Below are 13,846 nucleotides of genomic sequence, written 5' to 3'. Positions count from 1 at the left end.
CATGAGCTTTGTATGTCTCTCTGTGTTAAATGCGACGAACTGAATGCAATCCCTCCGAGGAGGCCGGTGCTCTCATCAAATGCATCATTTGATTATAGCCTTGACATCTACTTCAAGAGGCATTGACAGTGGTAACTATTATTTCTTTGAGCCATGCGAACAATGTACTATGGCAACGGTAATATGTCAATAAAAGCGGGATATTTATAGTTGCTGAGGACAGAACATCACAGCTCTCCTATATGATGCTCTTCAATGATGCGAAGCAGACAATCAATCATGAGGAAGAGTTTTGAGTGGTTGGACAGCTCGACAGGCTGTATCTGTTACTTGTCCAGATATTGAAAGTGACAGTGTCTGAGAGGAACACATGCCTCTCCGCTGCTGTGATGCTTTCCTGCTCATTCTCATCTATTAATACTCATCGGATATAATGGACAGGATTAATTATTTGAAGCCTGAAGTGAAGTGCATTGAGAGGTTAGCGCTAATAGTCATAATGGAGGTTTTAATGGAGGTCTTCAGCTTGGAATAAAAAATTCATTTTCACCCTCATTAGACAAAAGAATTGAAGCTGGAAAGGAAAAATGATGACATGTTTCTAGTGTTGTTGCATTGCACTGAAATATTTTGACACCAAGTTTTACATTTAAAAGAAGGATCAGGGTATCACCTGGCAACCCGCAACTCTACAGCTACAAGGGGTTAACAGAAGCATGACAGGAAATATCTGAGATCATTAAATGATATTAAACGATACATGGCAGACTGAGGGAAAGTGGGTTCTCCAAAGAGAGAATTAACAGCGCTTAATCACAAAATACCTCCTGAGCTGAACATCACTGACTAATGATAGAACAGTGCATGGACAGCTGTGCAGCTCATTAATAATAAACAGTAACCGCTGCATGCTGGTGAGAAACCTTGGATGGAGTAGGAAGCGAGGGAATAAATATGCACCAGGAGAAGAAAAAAAAGGCAGGAGATTTTTAAGCAGACAAGCCTTTCTGTATTTCATTCTTCGTGGGAGAACAGCTACAGCAGTTTGACTCTCCTTGTTCTTCATGGTAACACACAATGGCTGTACTGTACGTGAGATGCCTAGATAAGATGCATTTGCATGCAAATGACATGCAAGAGTTAGAAATTGTTGTTTTGTTGAATAAAAAGATGATCTCGTTTATGTTGTGAATTCTACTTACACGGAATGATTTGCTTTTATATTGTGTGGAAAAAACAATTACTCAGATCTTTAGAGCGTACACTTGTAATGTGTAACACAGACATTAAGCGTGCACTGTTCCCAAGCTGCTTTAATGTAAGAGAAGAATTAAAGTTTAATATACTTTCAGATAGCACTAATCATTCCAAGGGGTCATCTGGAGTTCCTTCTGAACATGCATCACAGAGAAAAGAGCTTCCTTGCCACCAGTCATGGAGCACTTTAAAGCTCTGATAGGCTTTTCATTTGTTATGTTAGATCCCCCTGAAGGAAATCAAGTCGAAATAAAGGGAAGAAGAAGAACTACTGAGTAAAGTGTCCAACCCGTATATTATCTCACATTTTGCGTTGTGTAACCAGACATTTAGAGAAAGCCATTCATTTGACCGTCTGTCATGAAACCTGATGTGAAAAGTGGTAAATACATCAAAGTTCAAATGCCCTTTTTAAAGAAACAAAAAGTGAAAATCGCCACATTTTAAGTAGATGTCTTGTCAGCGTCGATGGCTATTTTCTACAGTCAGTGGTTGATGGTAAATGTAGTCAATTGAAACTATAAATGCCTCTGTTTGTGCCATATCGACCAAGGAAGCTGAGTTCTGCTGCAGCAAAATCTGTTTCCGTCACCAGTGATGTAGTTGGTAGTCAGGAAGAACCATAGGCTGCTGCTGCTTGGATTTCTAGTCTCTGCCTCTGGGCAGCCCGGATGTGTGCTTCCTCATAAACAAAACGTGTTGTCTTGCTTGTTAACTAGCTCCATTTCCAACAGCTGAATTTGCATCCCCAAAAAATGCATGGGGAGGATGTTATGGGAAAGGATGCATTTTTGCGTGCAGTGCATTGTGGTACGTGTAGGCACTGCTGGTAAGGCGCCACATGAGGAGAACACAGCTGCTGGTGCATTGCTGCAGCATCCCTTTTCACACTGTCTTGAACGCTCCGTGTTAGCTACAGAGTGAGACATCTCGCCTCTTTTCAATCATCGATGAGAGTTGCACGTGTGCATTTCTTAACTGGCAGGATGTAGCCAATCAGAGGCAGTAGGGTGGGTAATGCCGAGCAAGGTAGTGTGATCTAAAATAATGCAGCTACAGCAGTAGCAACTGTGTGTCTGCTGACTGACTGGAGTTTATATATTTTATAATAAAAATATAGAAATGTATATTCATATAGCGCCTGTTACATAGTGACGCACATAAGTTATGGAAGTAAAGGTTCGACTCCGAACCAGGCGTGTTAGGGAGTGCAGGAGCAGTGTTTTCTGTGGGAGAGAGTAACTCTCTTGGCGTGGACTTTGGCAGAGTAATTGTCAATGGAGTGGGTGCAAATACTCTTCCTTCCTGCAGTATTCTCAAAGATTAGCAGCTGACAAAACTCTGTCTATTATGTGATGAACAAGTTCTCATAACTTTTTAACAATATAAATCCTGCATTGTGCAGTTACTTAAAAACGTTTTGTTATGAAGCAGCAAAATCAGGATATGGTGGGTTACTTGTAAAGAGCTTCAGACAAGGTGGAGGACTCACAAGCACGACTCAAATCCGCACAGTAAACGTCCTTTAATACAGATAAGGAGTCCATACACAGGCAGGCAGTCAGTTCAGGCAAAAAGGCTGAGTCGAAAGAGCACGATCAAAGATCAAAACCGGGAGCACTGCACAAGAAAGAATGCTGGAACACTTGACACTAGGGACAAGACGACCTGGCACAGAGAACAGGGAGCACACAGACCAAATACACAAGGAAGGTGGGGGTGATTAGAGTTGAAATACATCAGTACAAGGCAGACAATCACAGCTAAAAGCCAAAACAACAGAACAGTAAAATAAAGCAGATGTCTAAAAGTTCAAACATGAACGCAGGAGAGAAACTAAACTTCAAACCACAGAGATTCAGTTAGAAGCCACACAATTACTGGGAGCTTATCACACAGAGACTTTCAAACTGTTCTTCCCACTGGTTTCCTGCATAGATATGAGTTCAGTATTGCAATTGACACTTGTTTGAGGGGGGAGGGTCATCAAGGGTTGCCTACAGAGCAGAGATGTCAGCACAGCCCTGTTTTGAGGCAGATTGGGCGCACTGTGGCCCCACTCTGGAGATGGTCCATCCACGTTTAGCCGTGACCTGGCATGCAGGATGGTCTCCAGGACCTAAAACCTCACACAGATAAAACATTCCTAGCCTCACTTCCGTCCAACAATTTAAGCTCAGTTTATAATAGTTATTACCAGTGATCCATTTTACTGACCTGCTGACATTGTAAGATTACGAATGCATTATAAATGATCATAAATAAGTGATCAAAAGAAGTCATTGTACTTTATAGTTTCATGTCTATGTTCATCAGAGTTCCTTATTTGCCATGAACTGATTGAATGTCTCTCTATCAACTGATGTTTAAAGCAAACAACACATCTAATCATGTATTCAGCAGCTCATACTCTGTTCCAGTGATGGAAAAAACCCTGCAGTGTTCATCACCCACCCAGTGCACACTAACTTTTCCTTGATTGTCCATCTTCTACTCAGGTCGCAGTAAAAAGAAGGACCATTGCCTGAATGAGAAGTCGCACCCACTGGAGGAGACAGAGACGTGTCCCTGTGATGAGTTTTTGTCCCAGCCCTATGGGAACTGGTCGACTTGCATCCTCCCTGATCCTTCAGCTCTGGGGTCCCTGAAGGGCTGGATGAGCCACCGGGAGGTAAAGGAGTGTGGCCAAGGTCTGCGCTACAGAGCGGTGGCCTGCATCGACCAGCAGGGACACTTGGTCGACCCCACACTCTGTACAGACTCAGGTAGGACTCAGAGAAATATATTCAACTAATTAATGTCGGCCCTTGTTCATGTTAGTTGGTTTCTGATCTGTATAAACAAATATATGTAAATGAATGCATAAAAAGGGACAAGCTTTTGGTAATGGAAGCGTTCTGGTTTCTATTTGTAGTCGGAGTAGTATTGACCAATCGAATTTGATTTAGCTTTGGTGGCATGCAGGCGAACAGTCCATGTGAAGACCAGAAGAGGCAGAATGCATTGACAACAATGTACAAGTGACATATCCGTCCTACATCATCTAAAAGAAATATGTTCATTTAAAAGACAAAATGAACGGTTTTTGCAGCCGTGCTGACTGTATCCATGCGTGTTGCTGTTTTCTGTTACTGCTCTTCATGGATGTAGCATGGTTGCCTGCAGTATGTAGTGAGATGACGTCCACATTTTCAATCCCCTCTGGCAAGCATTGATTGGCAGTGCTTGAAGTGGGCCGGTGTAGAAGCACTTCTACATTTTGCTCTTTGGTGTCCCATGACTTCTTCTTACGCACCAGCACTTCTCAGAAGCTGCCAGCACTCTTTTATGCCCTCTCTATGTTAGATTCTCTGGGCGATTCATAATGGCCCTAAATAAACTGTGATACCAGGGGGCACTACGAGACAGTCACCAGTCTGCGGCCTCGCCTGCCTGCGTCTGTGTTTTTCGATGCTGTGCGTGCTTCTTTTGTGTGACACACTAAAAGTAGTGAGAGAAAGAATCTAGAGACGCACACATGCCAACGTAGTCCACTGGCCATGGTCCACTGTGTCTTTGCCTGGCTCAAACAGTGGGCACAACACCAGACCTATTGGAAATCACTGAGCAACTCTCAGATGTGGGCGGCAAGAACCAGACTAACACTGTATTGATTTCAAGGACTTCTATCAAAAGTGAACGATGCTTCCAGAAGGCATTTTTTGGAAAATGTCAGTTATTTTTAATTAAATTACTGCCACTTTATTTTCTCCTGAGAGAGGCTGACTTTATACTTTTATCTGCTCTTGGGTAAGATGACTTACAGGCTTTTTAGTTAAATAAAATCAACTTTATCAGTAGATGCCAGTATATTTATGCTATGCTGTACATAAGCAGTCGGAATAATCAGAAATTAAACTGTCATGTTAATGAAACCCTATTTGTAATGCAGTCTAATGCAGGTGGTGGCTATTGGAAATGTCTTTGTCCCATTTTTCTGCACATTTCAGTGTGAGAGACAGTTGGTTAGAATCATGCTAATAAAGTTATCCGGAGACAGCAAACAAACAAAAAGCATAATACAGTGTGAAAACCCAGTTTTAGTTTGCCGTGTTGGCACAGTGTAGGAATGAGACACTCATTAGTCAGATAATTATCTCCTGGTGTCACAGCGAGCAAGTCCAAGGTCTGGCAGAGCGCAGGCCAGTGGCACGTCTGTCTGACATTATTAATGTGATCCTCACTGCAGACGCTGAATCAGGCCTCCCCCTCCCGTCTGCTAATGTTCAATTTCAGGCTACATGGTGGAGGTTTGCCACATCCCTTGCCCCCTGGACTGTAAGCTCAGCGACTGGTCGGCGTGGTCGGCCTGCAGTGCATCCTGTGGGAGTGGGTTGAAGATCAGGTCCAAGTGGCTCAGGGAGAAAGCTTTCAACGGGGGACGCCCATGCCCCAGGCTGGATTTGAAAAACCAGGTAAGAAATGAGCCAGTGCTTGTATTTCCTTGGCATCCTGTTCAGTACGAGAGGGAAACAAATTGTGGAAGGTGACTGTTGTTATTACAGATTATCAACCCAATCGCCAGAATGACTGTTAGCCGAGTGCATTTCTGCAAAACCACAGATGAGTTAAAACAGGACGCTTCTCTATCTTGCAACTGTGTTTGTTTGGGTTGGATTTTCTTTTCCTCTGTTGTCCAAATGCAGCGCTTATGCTCTAGTTAGGTTTATGCACAAACATTGCTTGGTTAGGTTTAGGAAAAAATCATGGTTTGGCTAAAAAATACCACGCTCACTGATGAAGATAGCCCAAATTCCTGGGAAAAATACATAGTTTTTAGTCACCACAAAAACCACTGGACATGTCTGCAGCTCTCCTTAAAACACCTGGGTTTGATGCCACAAAAATTGATGGAAATGTCTCCAGGTGTGCTTAAAAACATCCAGTGGTGTGACTCAAACTCTAGTTACCCATTTGGCAGCCTTGTAAAAACACCACCACATCTCCTCCACCTCTTGCTGCATCAGGTGGCTAAAAAGCATTTTATGTGACCGTGATGTGCCAGGTTTGGTAGACATGTCAACCTTGGACATATCTGTGGTTTGCAGAAGCGTCAACTGCTAACATAATATCCTGGCGACTGGGCTGGAGAAAACTGATGTCAATATTATCTGTCTGTCATTAAAGTGGAAATTAAGTCATATTCATGTCCTTTTTAAGCCAATCTGAGCCATCGTCTGACTGTATTTCTGTCCCAAAAGATGAAAAAAATACAGTTCCTCATTTTAGTTACCAGAGTTGACCTCATCATCCATCTACATTGTTCTCGACTCACTTCATCCCTGAATTGATTGTTTCCAGGGACACATATAATAGAATGCAAATAAACCCCGAGTCCACTCATGTTTACCGCCAACAGCACATGTAACAGGAAGGCCATGCTCAATGTAAACCGATTAATCTGCATATTGCAAATAGCTTCCACAGCGCCCCTCATTTTACACAGCATCCTCTCACTGGGAACATTAGTATGATGCATGCATCTTTATTTTTTACACATCTCCAGTATGCGTTTGGAATACATTTTCCTTCAGCCCTGGTTGGGTTACAGCCCAATGCCATCACGACACAGTGGAATTGTTGCATTCTGCTCACATTTCAATGACAAGGTTTATCATCCATCAGCCAGTGGGACTCCTGGGTGACCTGTTCATTTTCTGGCGTCTTCAGACAGACATGCAAGACATGCCCTTTCCTTGACATAAAAACAGGGCGCTGTTAAGTAACAAGAAGAAGGGGGGCAGAGAGGGAAAGGGGACAGATGGGAGCTTTTGATATTCCATAGTCAGGTTTTATCCGTAGCGCTGAATATTTTGTGACAGCATCTCTCTCATGGGGTCGTGGTTTAAAGAGGGGAAGTGTTTTATGAATGCTTCAGTACGCTTGAATGGGTTTGAAAGGACACTTCAGTTTGTAGAGGTCAGTATGAAAATGAGACACGGCTGTGTGAAAAATATTCCACTGTGTTCGAGTGGAGATCTGTGTACAGATGGTTAAGTGCCCACTAACAAGGTCTATATGGCCCCTGTAGTTATGCCCTGTAATAACCCTCAACACTGAAATTGGAGCTCGCGATTGCCAATGCCCTCGCGGATTTATCCTGGGGGTGGACAAGGCCTCAGCGTTAACATTATCAAACTGGCAGCTATTTAATGTACATCTGTCTGAGGTGTGGGTGGACAGATACTATAACCTTTCAATAGGTATTGTTGTGTTAAGCAAGAAAACTCCTGGAGGATAAGTGGTTGCTTGACATGGACTCAAAATACCTGCTTTCTCCTTGAGCTGGTGCACTTCATCGTTCAACCTTCACGCCTTCATTTGCGCTCAATCCGATTTCCATTTTTTACCCCTACCTCGCATTTTCAAGCGTCCCCTTGACCATCAGAACAGAGTTACAAGAGGCAGAGGTTTAAATCTGCCCCTACGAAATGGGACAACCCTTCAAGACCCTCATACATCATCTGTTGCCATCGATGGCGTTTCTGTAAATCGACGCGATTGGACATTTCCAATATGCCGTCTGTGGCAATCCTGGTAGCTATTTTCACATTGCAATTTTCCATTTATATGATGGAGATAGAAAAGCATGGACGCTGGCAGTTTGTTGCCAACTTCAAGCTATCAATCAAATAAAAAGGAACAGTGCTTCATAGCTATGCTTTTTGGCTAACATTAGCAACCTGTGCTCCTATCCTGCCTGTCTGCACTGATATTAGATGAGTGTTAACAGCAGCAACTTCACTGCTGCTGCACTACATTAAAGGGGTGGAATGCAACATTGAAATACCCAAAAAATGCAAAACTCTAACTATAAACTAGCTTGGAAATCTCTGTATATGAACAAGTACAGTACAATAACATAACAGGGAAAAAATATGGCCCTACAGCTTGGTGAAATTGTTGTTCTGTGCCCAGTTTTTCTTCTAGTGGTCCTTATACGAGGCTATTGCCTTGTTGTACAGCTCCAGATAATCAGATACCAACATTATCAGCTCCTCTGTGTTTGCTTCTGATCCGTGTCCGTCCCTTTCTGTTTGATTGGCCAATCCCAAACGCTACCGCCATAACTTCAGCATGATGAACTCTGAGTGGCAGAGAAAAATCTGTGCACGTTCACGGCAAAAATCTCTTCTTAGTCCAACCACTGCGGTCGAAATCGCTTTTCCTCTGCTGCCATTGCCTCATTGAAATGACTGGAGGCAGCGAGTTACTGTGACGCGGTGTTAGAAAAGCCCTTAATACTTTGCCCTACCCCTCTATCCGAACAAGAATTGTGACACCCCACCAGCGAGTGTAAATGTGCAAAACGGAAAGGTAGAGCTAAGTGGTAGGGGCACAGGGGGTGAATTGGGATTGTGCCTCTATCTTTGATGCTTCATTTAGTCTCTGTTAGGGTACAGTGTGAGAATATTCACATTCTTAATGGCTACCCTCCTCTCCTTCAAACACTTGCCCTCTTATCACCCACTGTGAACTACTCTCTCGCCAAAGTGTGGCCTCGCTCCCACCGGCAGATGTTTCCCCTCGAGCCGAAGGCCAGAAAGTGACTGGCTTGACAGAGATGAAATTTACAGCGCGCCACAACTCATCCCCTCATCACATGGCTGAGTGAGCAAGAGAGATAGGTAGAGAGATAGAGAAGGGAGAGAGAGAAAGTGCCACTGTGAGAATAACGAGCGGAAACGGCCACCCTCGAACACACAGTCCGACAGACTGTGTAGGAGTTGTGCTATAAGGTAAGCTGTTGCTGTTAATTAGATAGTCTGTAAGATTTCCGACATTGGGAAAATGCGATCAAGAGCAAATGTAATCGAGATGAATAATTCATGCATCACCTCACTGAAAACCTGTCATTGCAGATCCCTTGGCCCCTAAGAATCAAGCATTCAAGTGGGAAGAGAGTAATTAAAGAACAAACTTTCAATGGATAGTTACTAATTGTACTTTAGGTGTGCTTTCTATTGACTGTTTGCAAATTCCCCTCCCAGGAATCAGAGTTTAGCAACTGTAATCCTCGCAGCAGGCCTGTCAGGTTTTTGATTTCTCCACGTTGAAGCAGTGTGCGCGGAGCTGTAATAAGACTTCCTCCGTATCTCCTCTTACGTGGTCCTAATTAGATTTGGTGGAGTTCACACTCCAGCAGTTCCACCCAAACTCGTTATCCGAACCAGCGTTCGCCAAACACATCAGTTAGTCCGTTTCTCTCATAACAATAAAAGTGAAACACACTGTTTGAGAAGACAAACAACGACGCATCGTAACCACTGTCTTGCTTGGCCAATTATATAAGCTCAGCAGACAAACACAGTTATGTTATTGTGATATTTGAAAGTATTGCATCAGAAGAAACGCAGCTGCATATTCTGAAAGTTGAAGTTGGTGTCTTCATTAAGGACGGTTTGACTAGACATGGCTGTTGCGCCTGAAGTGGAATATCAAACTTAAAACATTTCTATTTTAATGCAGTCCCATTGTGGAAACTTGCACACTTTTATAAGACGGTGTAGGTGAGTAGGATGTTGATAGATGTAGAGTGATCCTTTCTTCACATGCATCTGTCAACAAAACCTTCCTGTGGACACACACCATATTCTAAGAAATTACATAAATTATCATATTTAAAGCTGCTGTGTTTCTATTTTGCAGTTAGCAATGCCCTCCCTCCTTTATACGTCACCACACCTTCTCGACTCCTTTCTTTTTTTCCAAGGCAGCTCTCCTTAATTCTGTCTTTTCTTCAAGCGTTTTCATCACCTGGAGCGCTGGAATTGGTAGCTTGACCTGTTCCGCCATTGCCGATGTAGGTACCAGGACAGGAGGATCCGTCTCTCTGCCTGTTACCTGAGCAGCCATGATCGCCTTTTTATGGATTTCTCTGTCCTGATTGAATGAAGTTAGCATAGATACCAGAAAATGTGAGACATGGGTTACTGACCAAACACTCACAGCAGCTTTAATATATAGATATCTGCTTTTTAAAATTAATATCAAAACACCCGCAGATATTCAAACGGTGATGAACTGATGCATCTTCACACATTGATTTCACAGTACAGCTATTTAGAGCCTGTATGTGAATACAAGCTTCCCTGAGAGACTGCTACAGAGAGCTCAAAGATGTCAAAGCAGAGCTCACTGAGAGACACAACACACTGGATCCATAATTACAGGAGACATTTGAATTTCATCAAAACTCCCACAAGTGTCTGCCAACAAATGCAGAGATATCAAGTGCTGTTTGTGTTATTTCCATACAATTCAACACAATTGTCTCGACTGTCTGCCAGCCCCTGTGCCAGTCAGATAGTTGTTTTTCATTCTATTAATGCCTGTGGCCTTGAACCCATCCACTCCGGCTCTGTCCTGTGGAGAAACATACTGTCCAACTCTGATGCAGCGAGGCTATATGTTGCATGTGGTGGGAGGCTTGTGTGAATGTGAATAGGGAGATGCCTGGCAGGCACAAAGACAGGTGCCTGATTTTGTGGTGATGAGCCAGCATTGGACACTGACTTTACTTTTTGACTTTGTCAGTTAACTCTTGTATTATGCAGCTCGTGCAACAGTAACAAAACTTATACAACAACTACTTTAAAGCCCTTTTTATTGCCTAGTTTAAGTTGATTGTTCAGCTTTTGCTGCCCTGCTGTTGTGTGATGTTTGGGCTATATATTCTTTATTTTTGCTCTTGTCTTTTAATTGTTTGTTCTTGTGGGTGTAATTGACAGGGCCCCCTTAAAATCAAGATGTCGCATCTCAAAGAGTTCAGTGGAACATAGTTATCAGAAAACGATCAGCGCTTAATAGTTATGCCCCTGCACACACCACGTGTGTCACATGTTGAGCATGGGTCCAAATCATGAGGAAACATTCATGTAGTTAATACCGGTGAAAACACCGTCCTACATCCTCACGTGAAAGGCCTTATATATTTTGCTCATTCAGGTGTCATACTTTATACTTAGTATGTTTACATGCTTGAATGCTCAAAAAAATGCTTTAAAAAAGGAGCAAAATACAATCGTTGAATTCAAGTTTTTCTCTTTTACCGAACTAAAATGAGCTTAAGCCCCGTTACCTTGTTATAAAACACACACTCGCACAGTTTTAGTTTGTAGTCCTGATCAGAGACACTGTAAATCACCCCAGTAGTGTATCGCCTGTCTTCAAACTGACATCAATCAGCCTCAGAGAGCGTGCTCAGTCCCAGTCTGCTATCCAGCTGTGTTCACTAAGAAGCCCCTTGACTGAGCCCAGTTGCCCTTGGTGACTTTCCCCATTATCCAAGGTGGCAGCGTGGGCAGACTCGAGCCTGCTAATAAGGCCACTTAGCTTCACGGCTAGCAGAGCTACTCGCTGACAGCCGCCAGTCGCTTCATACAAAGATAGCTACAGCACGCAGTAGAAAGTCCAGTACAGTGAGTCTGCTCTGATTGATCAGCTCACAGGCCTCAGCAGGCACCACCCACCAAGCTCCTGCATCTGATCTGCTGGTGTTTTTCTACACCCATGGCTATGCCTGGGCCATTCATGAGGGTGGTGACTTGTAACATTGCAACCTTATGGAAGTCCTGACGGCTCACTTGAAGGCCCAGTTTCTCCACACATGCATTTTTTCCATTGGTTGAGGATTTTGATGCTCTTTGAAGTTGTCTCTCTTCTTCTACACCAGGCTGCTAATAAAGAAGGGCTTTTATTCTGCGAGCTGGCACGCCAACAGTCAGATCGTGCTACTTCAGGACAGATTTATCAAGGAAATAATCATGTGTGTGCTCCACATTCACTGCTGCTGACAGCATCCTGCAACTCTGAGCAACGACCAATCTAATACCAACAGTTACCCATAAACACACTTAAAGGCTTGTTTTTCTGCCCATGCTGTTGGAGGCTTGGGATCATTGCAAAATGATTTTATTCCTATGTATCAACACTGAGTTCCCAAGCTCATTGCTTTACTTCACTAAATTGAGCGTTTGGAGCTTGCTTGGTGCTCACATATCATCATCCGATGTCTTGGCTCGGTTCAGCTGCGTGTTTGTCTCCTTGGCGATTGTCGGTAAGCTATGAGAGTGCTGATGCTGCTCACTGTTTTTCTCAGGACGCTTTGAGCTGCTTCGCTGTGGTGCCTGAGTAAAAGAACAGGCGAGAATACATTCGAATACAGTTCATTATAGGTATTAATTTATTGAGGGGTTTTCATTGCCTCCCACAGAGCTGCTGGTGCCTGCTGGTGTGGCTGCCAAGTTAAGCTCTTATGGTGCTGCTATCTGTCCATGCCCAGGTTTTTTTTTGTTTCCTTTTTGGCAACATATCGAGATGCTTCGTGCTGCTGGTTACAACAGCAGCAAATTTTGACTACTTATGTCAGCACTTAGTGTCGAGGTATTGAGGCCTCTATTAATGTTGTTGGCATTGTTTTTGTGAGCTTTCTCCTATTGTATCTCTGTAAACTGCGGTCACTGGGAGAAAGTTATATTTGTATATTGGTTTCAAATCCCTAATCCTCACATATTCCTTGTTTTGTTGGCTCCGAGGCAAAAACAGCATGTCTTTTGGGTCATCACGTTCAGATTTTCTCCACTTACTTCAGCTCAGCAAAGAAAGAAACATTGAGTTATTCGACAGCTTGCTCAGCTGTTTAAAGATCATAAATGAGGCCTAAACAGCTGAGCTCTTGTTAAACTTCTCTGGATTTGCTGCTGGACTACGATCACACTCGATGAACTCACGGCCATCTGCTGTTTATCAATGCTGCTTTTCATAGAGGAGATTTTGCCTGCACCAAGCCAAGACTCGTGAGCTTGTAATTTGAATACGTTAATGAATTATCTGCTGCAAAGCTGATGCCTCTTATCGTTACACTGTGTATCATGGTGTTTCATGGTAGTCAGTTCCGAGTCCATGCTTATCAAGAGTCCGGAGAAGCTCGTCCTTTCTCTACCTCAGACCCCTGCATGGTGAGCACAGCTATGTACTGTATCTGCTGCTTATTTCCTACCATTGTGTTGACAGTGTTGAGTCCTGTCTCCTTTCTGTTCTTAAAATTACATCTTAAGAGCACTCAAATAGTCACTGTTGAGTCTACTGTATCACTGATGGACAGTGATACAGGAAACTACATTAGGATGATGTTTATAGAGCTGCAACAATTATAAAATTAATCGATAAGTCGATCTCTTTTGAAAATTGATTAATCGTTTCAATCATTTTGCAAGCAAAATTATGAAAAATGTGCTGGTTCCATCATCTTAAATTTAAGGATTTGCTGCTTTTCTTCATCATTTAAGATAATAAATGAAGGATCTTTGGGGTGCATCCATTTCAATGTAAAAACAAGGAGTTGTTTGTGGACAGGTCAAAAAAGTTGGATGATAGCCAGCTAAAGCAGGCACTGGCATAACCATTTCAAGAATGTCAGGCTGTGTGTTTTGCCCATGGACACATGTGGACAAGAGAAGCTGGTTATCAAACTGCCAACAACAATCCTCTGTACTTTCTTAGCTACGGCAGCCTGAAAGTGGAGATGCAGGTTCTCTATTCTTTCCTC

General features: G+C 43.1%; 1 protein-coding gene across 1 annotated transcript in view; it reads left to right on the top strand.

Annotated features, from left to right (window-relative positions):
- The window catches only part of thsd7ba (thrombospondin, type I, domain containing 7Ba), a 175,226-nt gene that overhangs the window by 129,177 nt on the left and 32,203 nt on the right, over positions 1-13,846 (top strand). Inside the window, exons 15-16 of the mRNA XM_084361504.1 lie at positions 3,756-4,022; positions 5,533-5,711. Of these exons, the coding sequence (XP_084217630.1) occupies positions 3,756-4,022; positions 5,533-5,711 (446 nt within the window). The remainder of the gene's footprint in view (positions 1-3,755; positions 4,023-5,532; positions 5,712-13,846) is intronic.

This window comes from Pagrus pagrus (assembly GCF_965226575.1).
Source record: "Pagrus pagrus genome assembly, chromosome: 9".
In the NCBI taxonomy this organism is placed as follows: domain Eukaryota; kingdom Metazoa; phylum Chordata; class Actinopteri; order Spariformes; family Sparidae; genus Pagrus; species Pagrus pagrus.
Note: the sequence above shows the minus strand (reverse complement) of the source record. Positions and strands in the feature narration are given on the sequence as shown.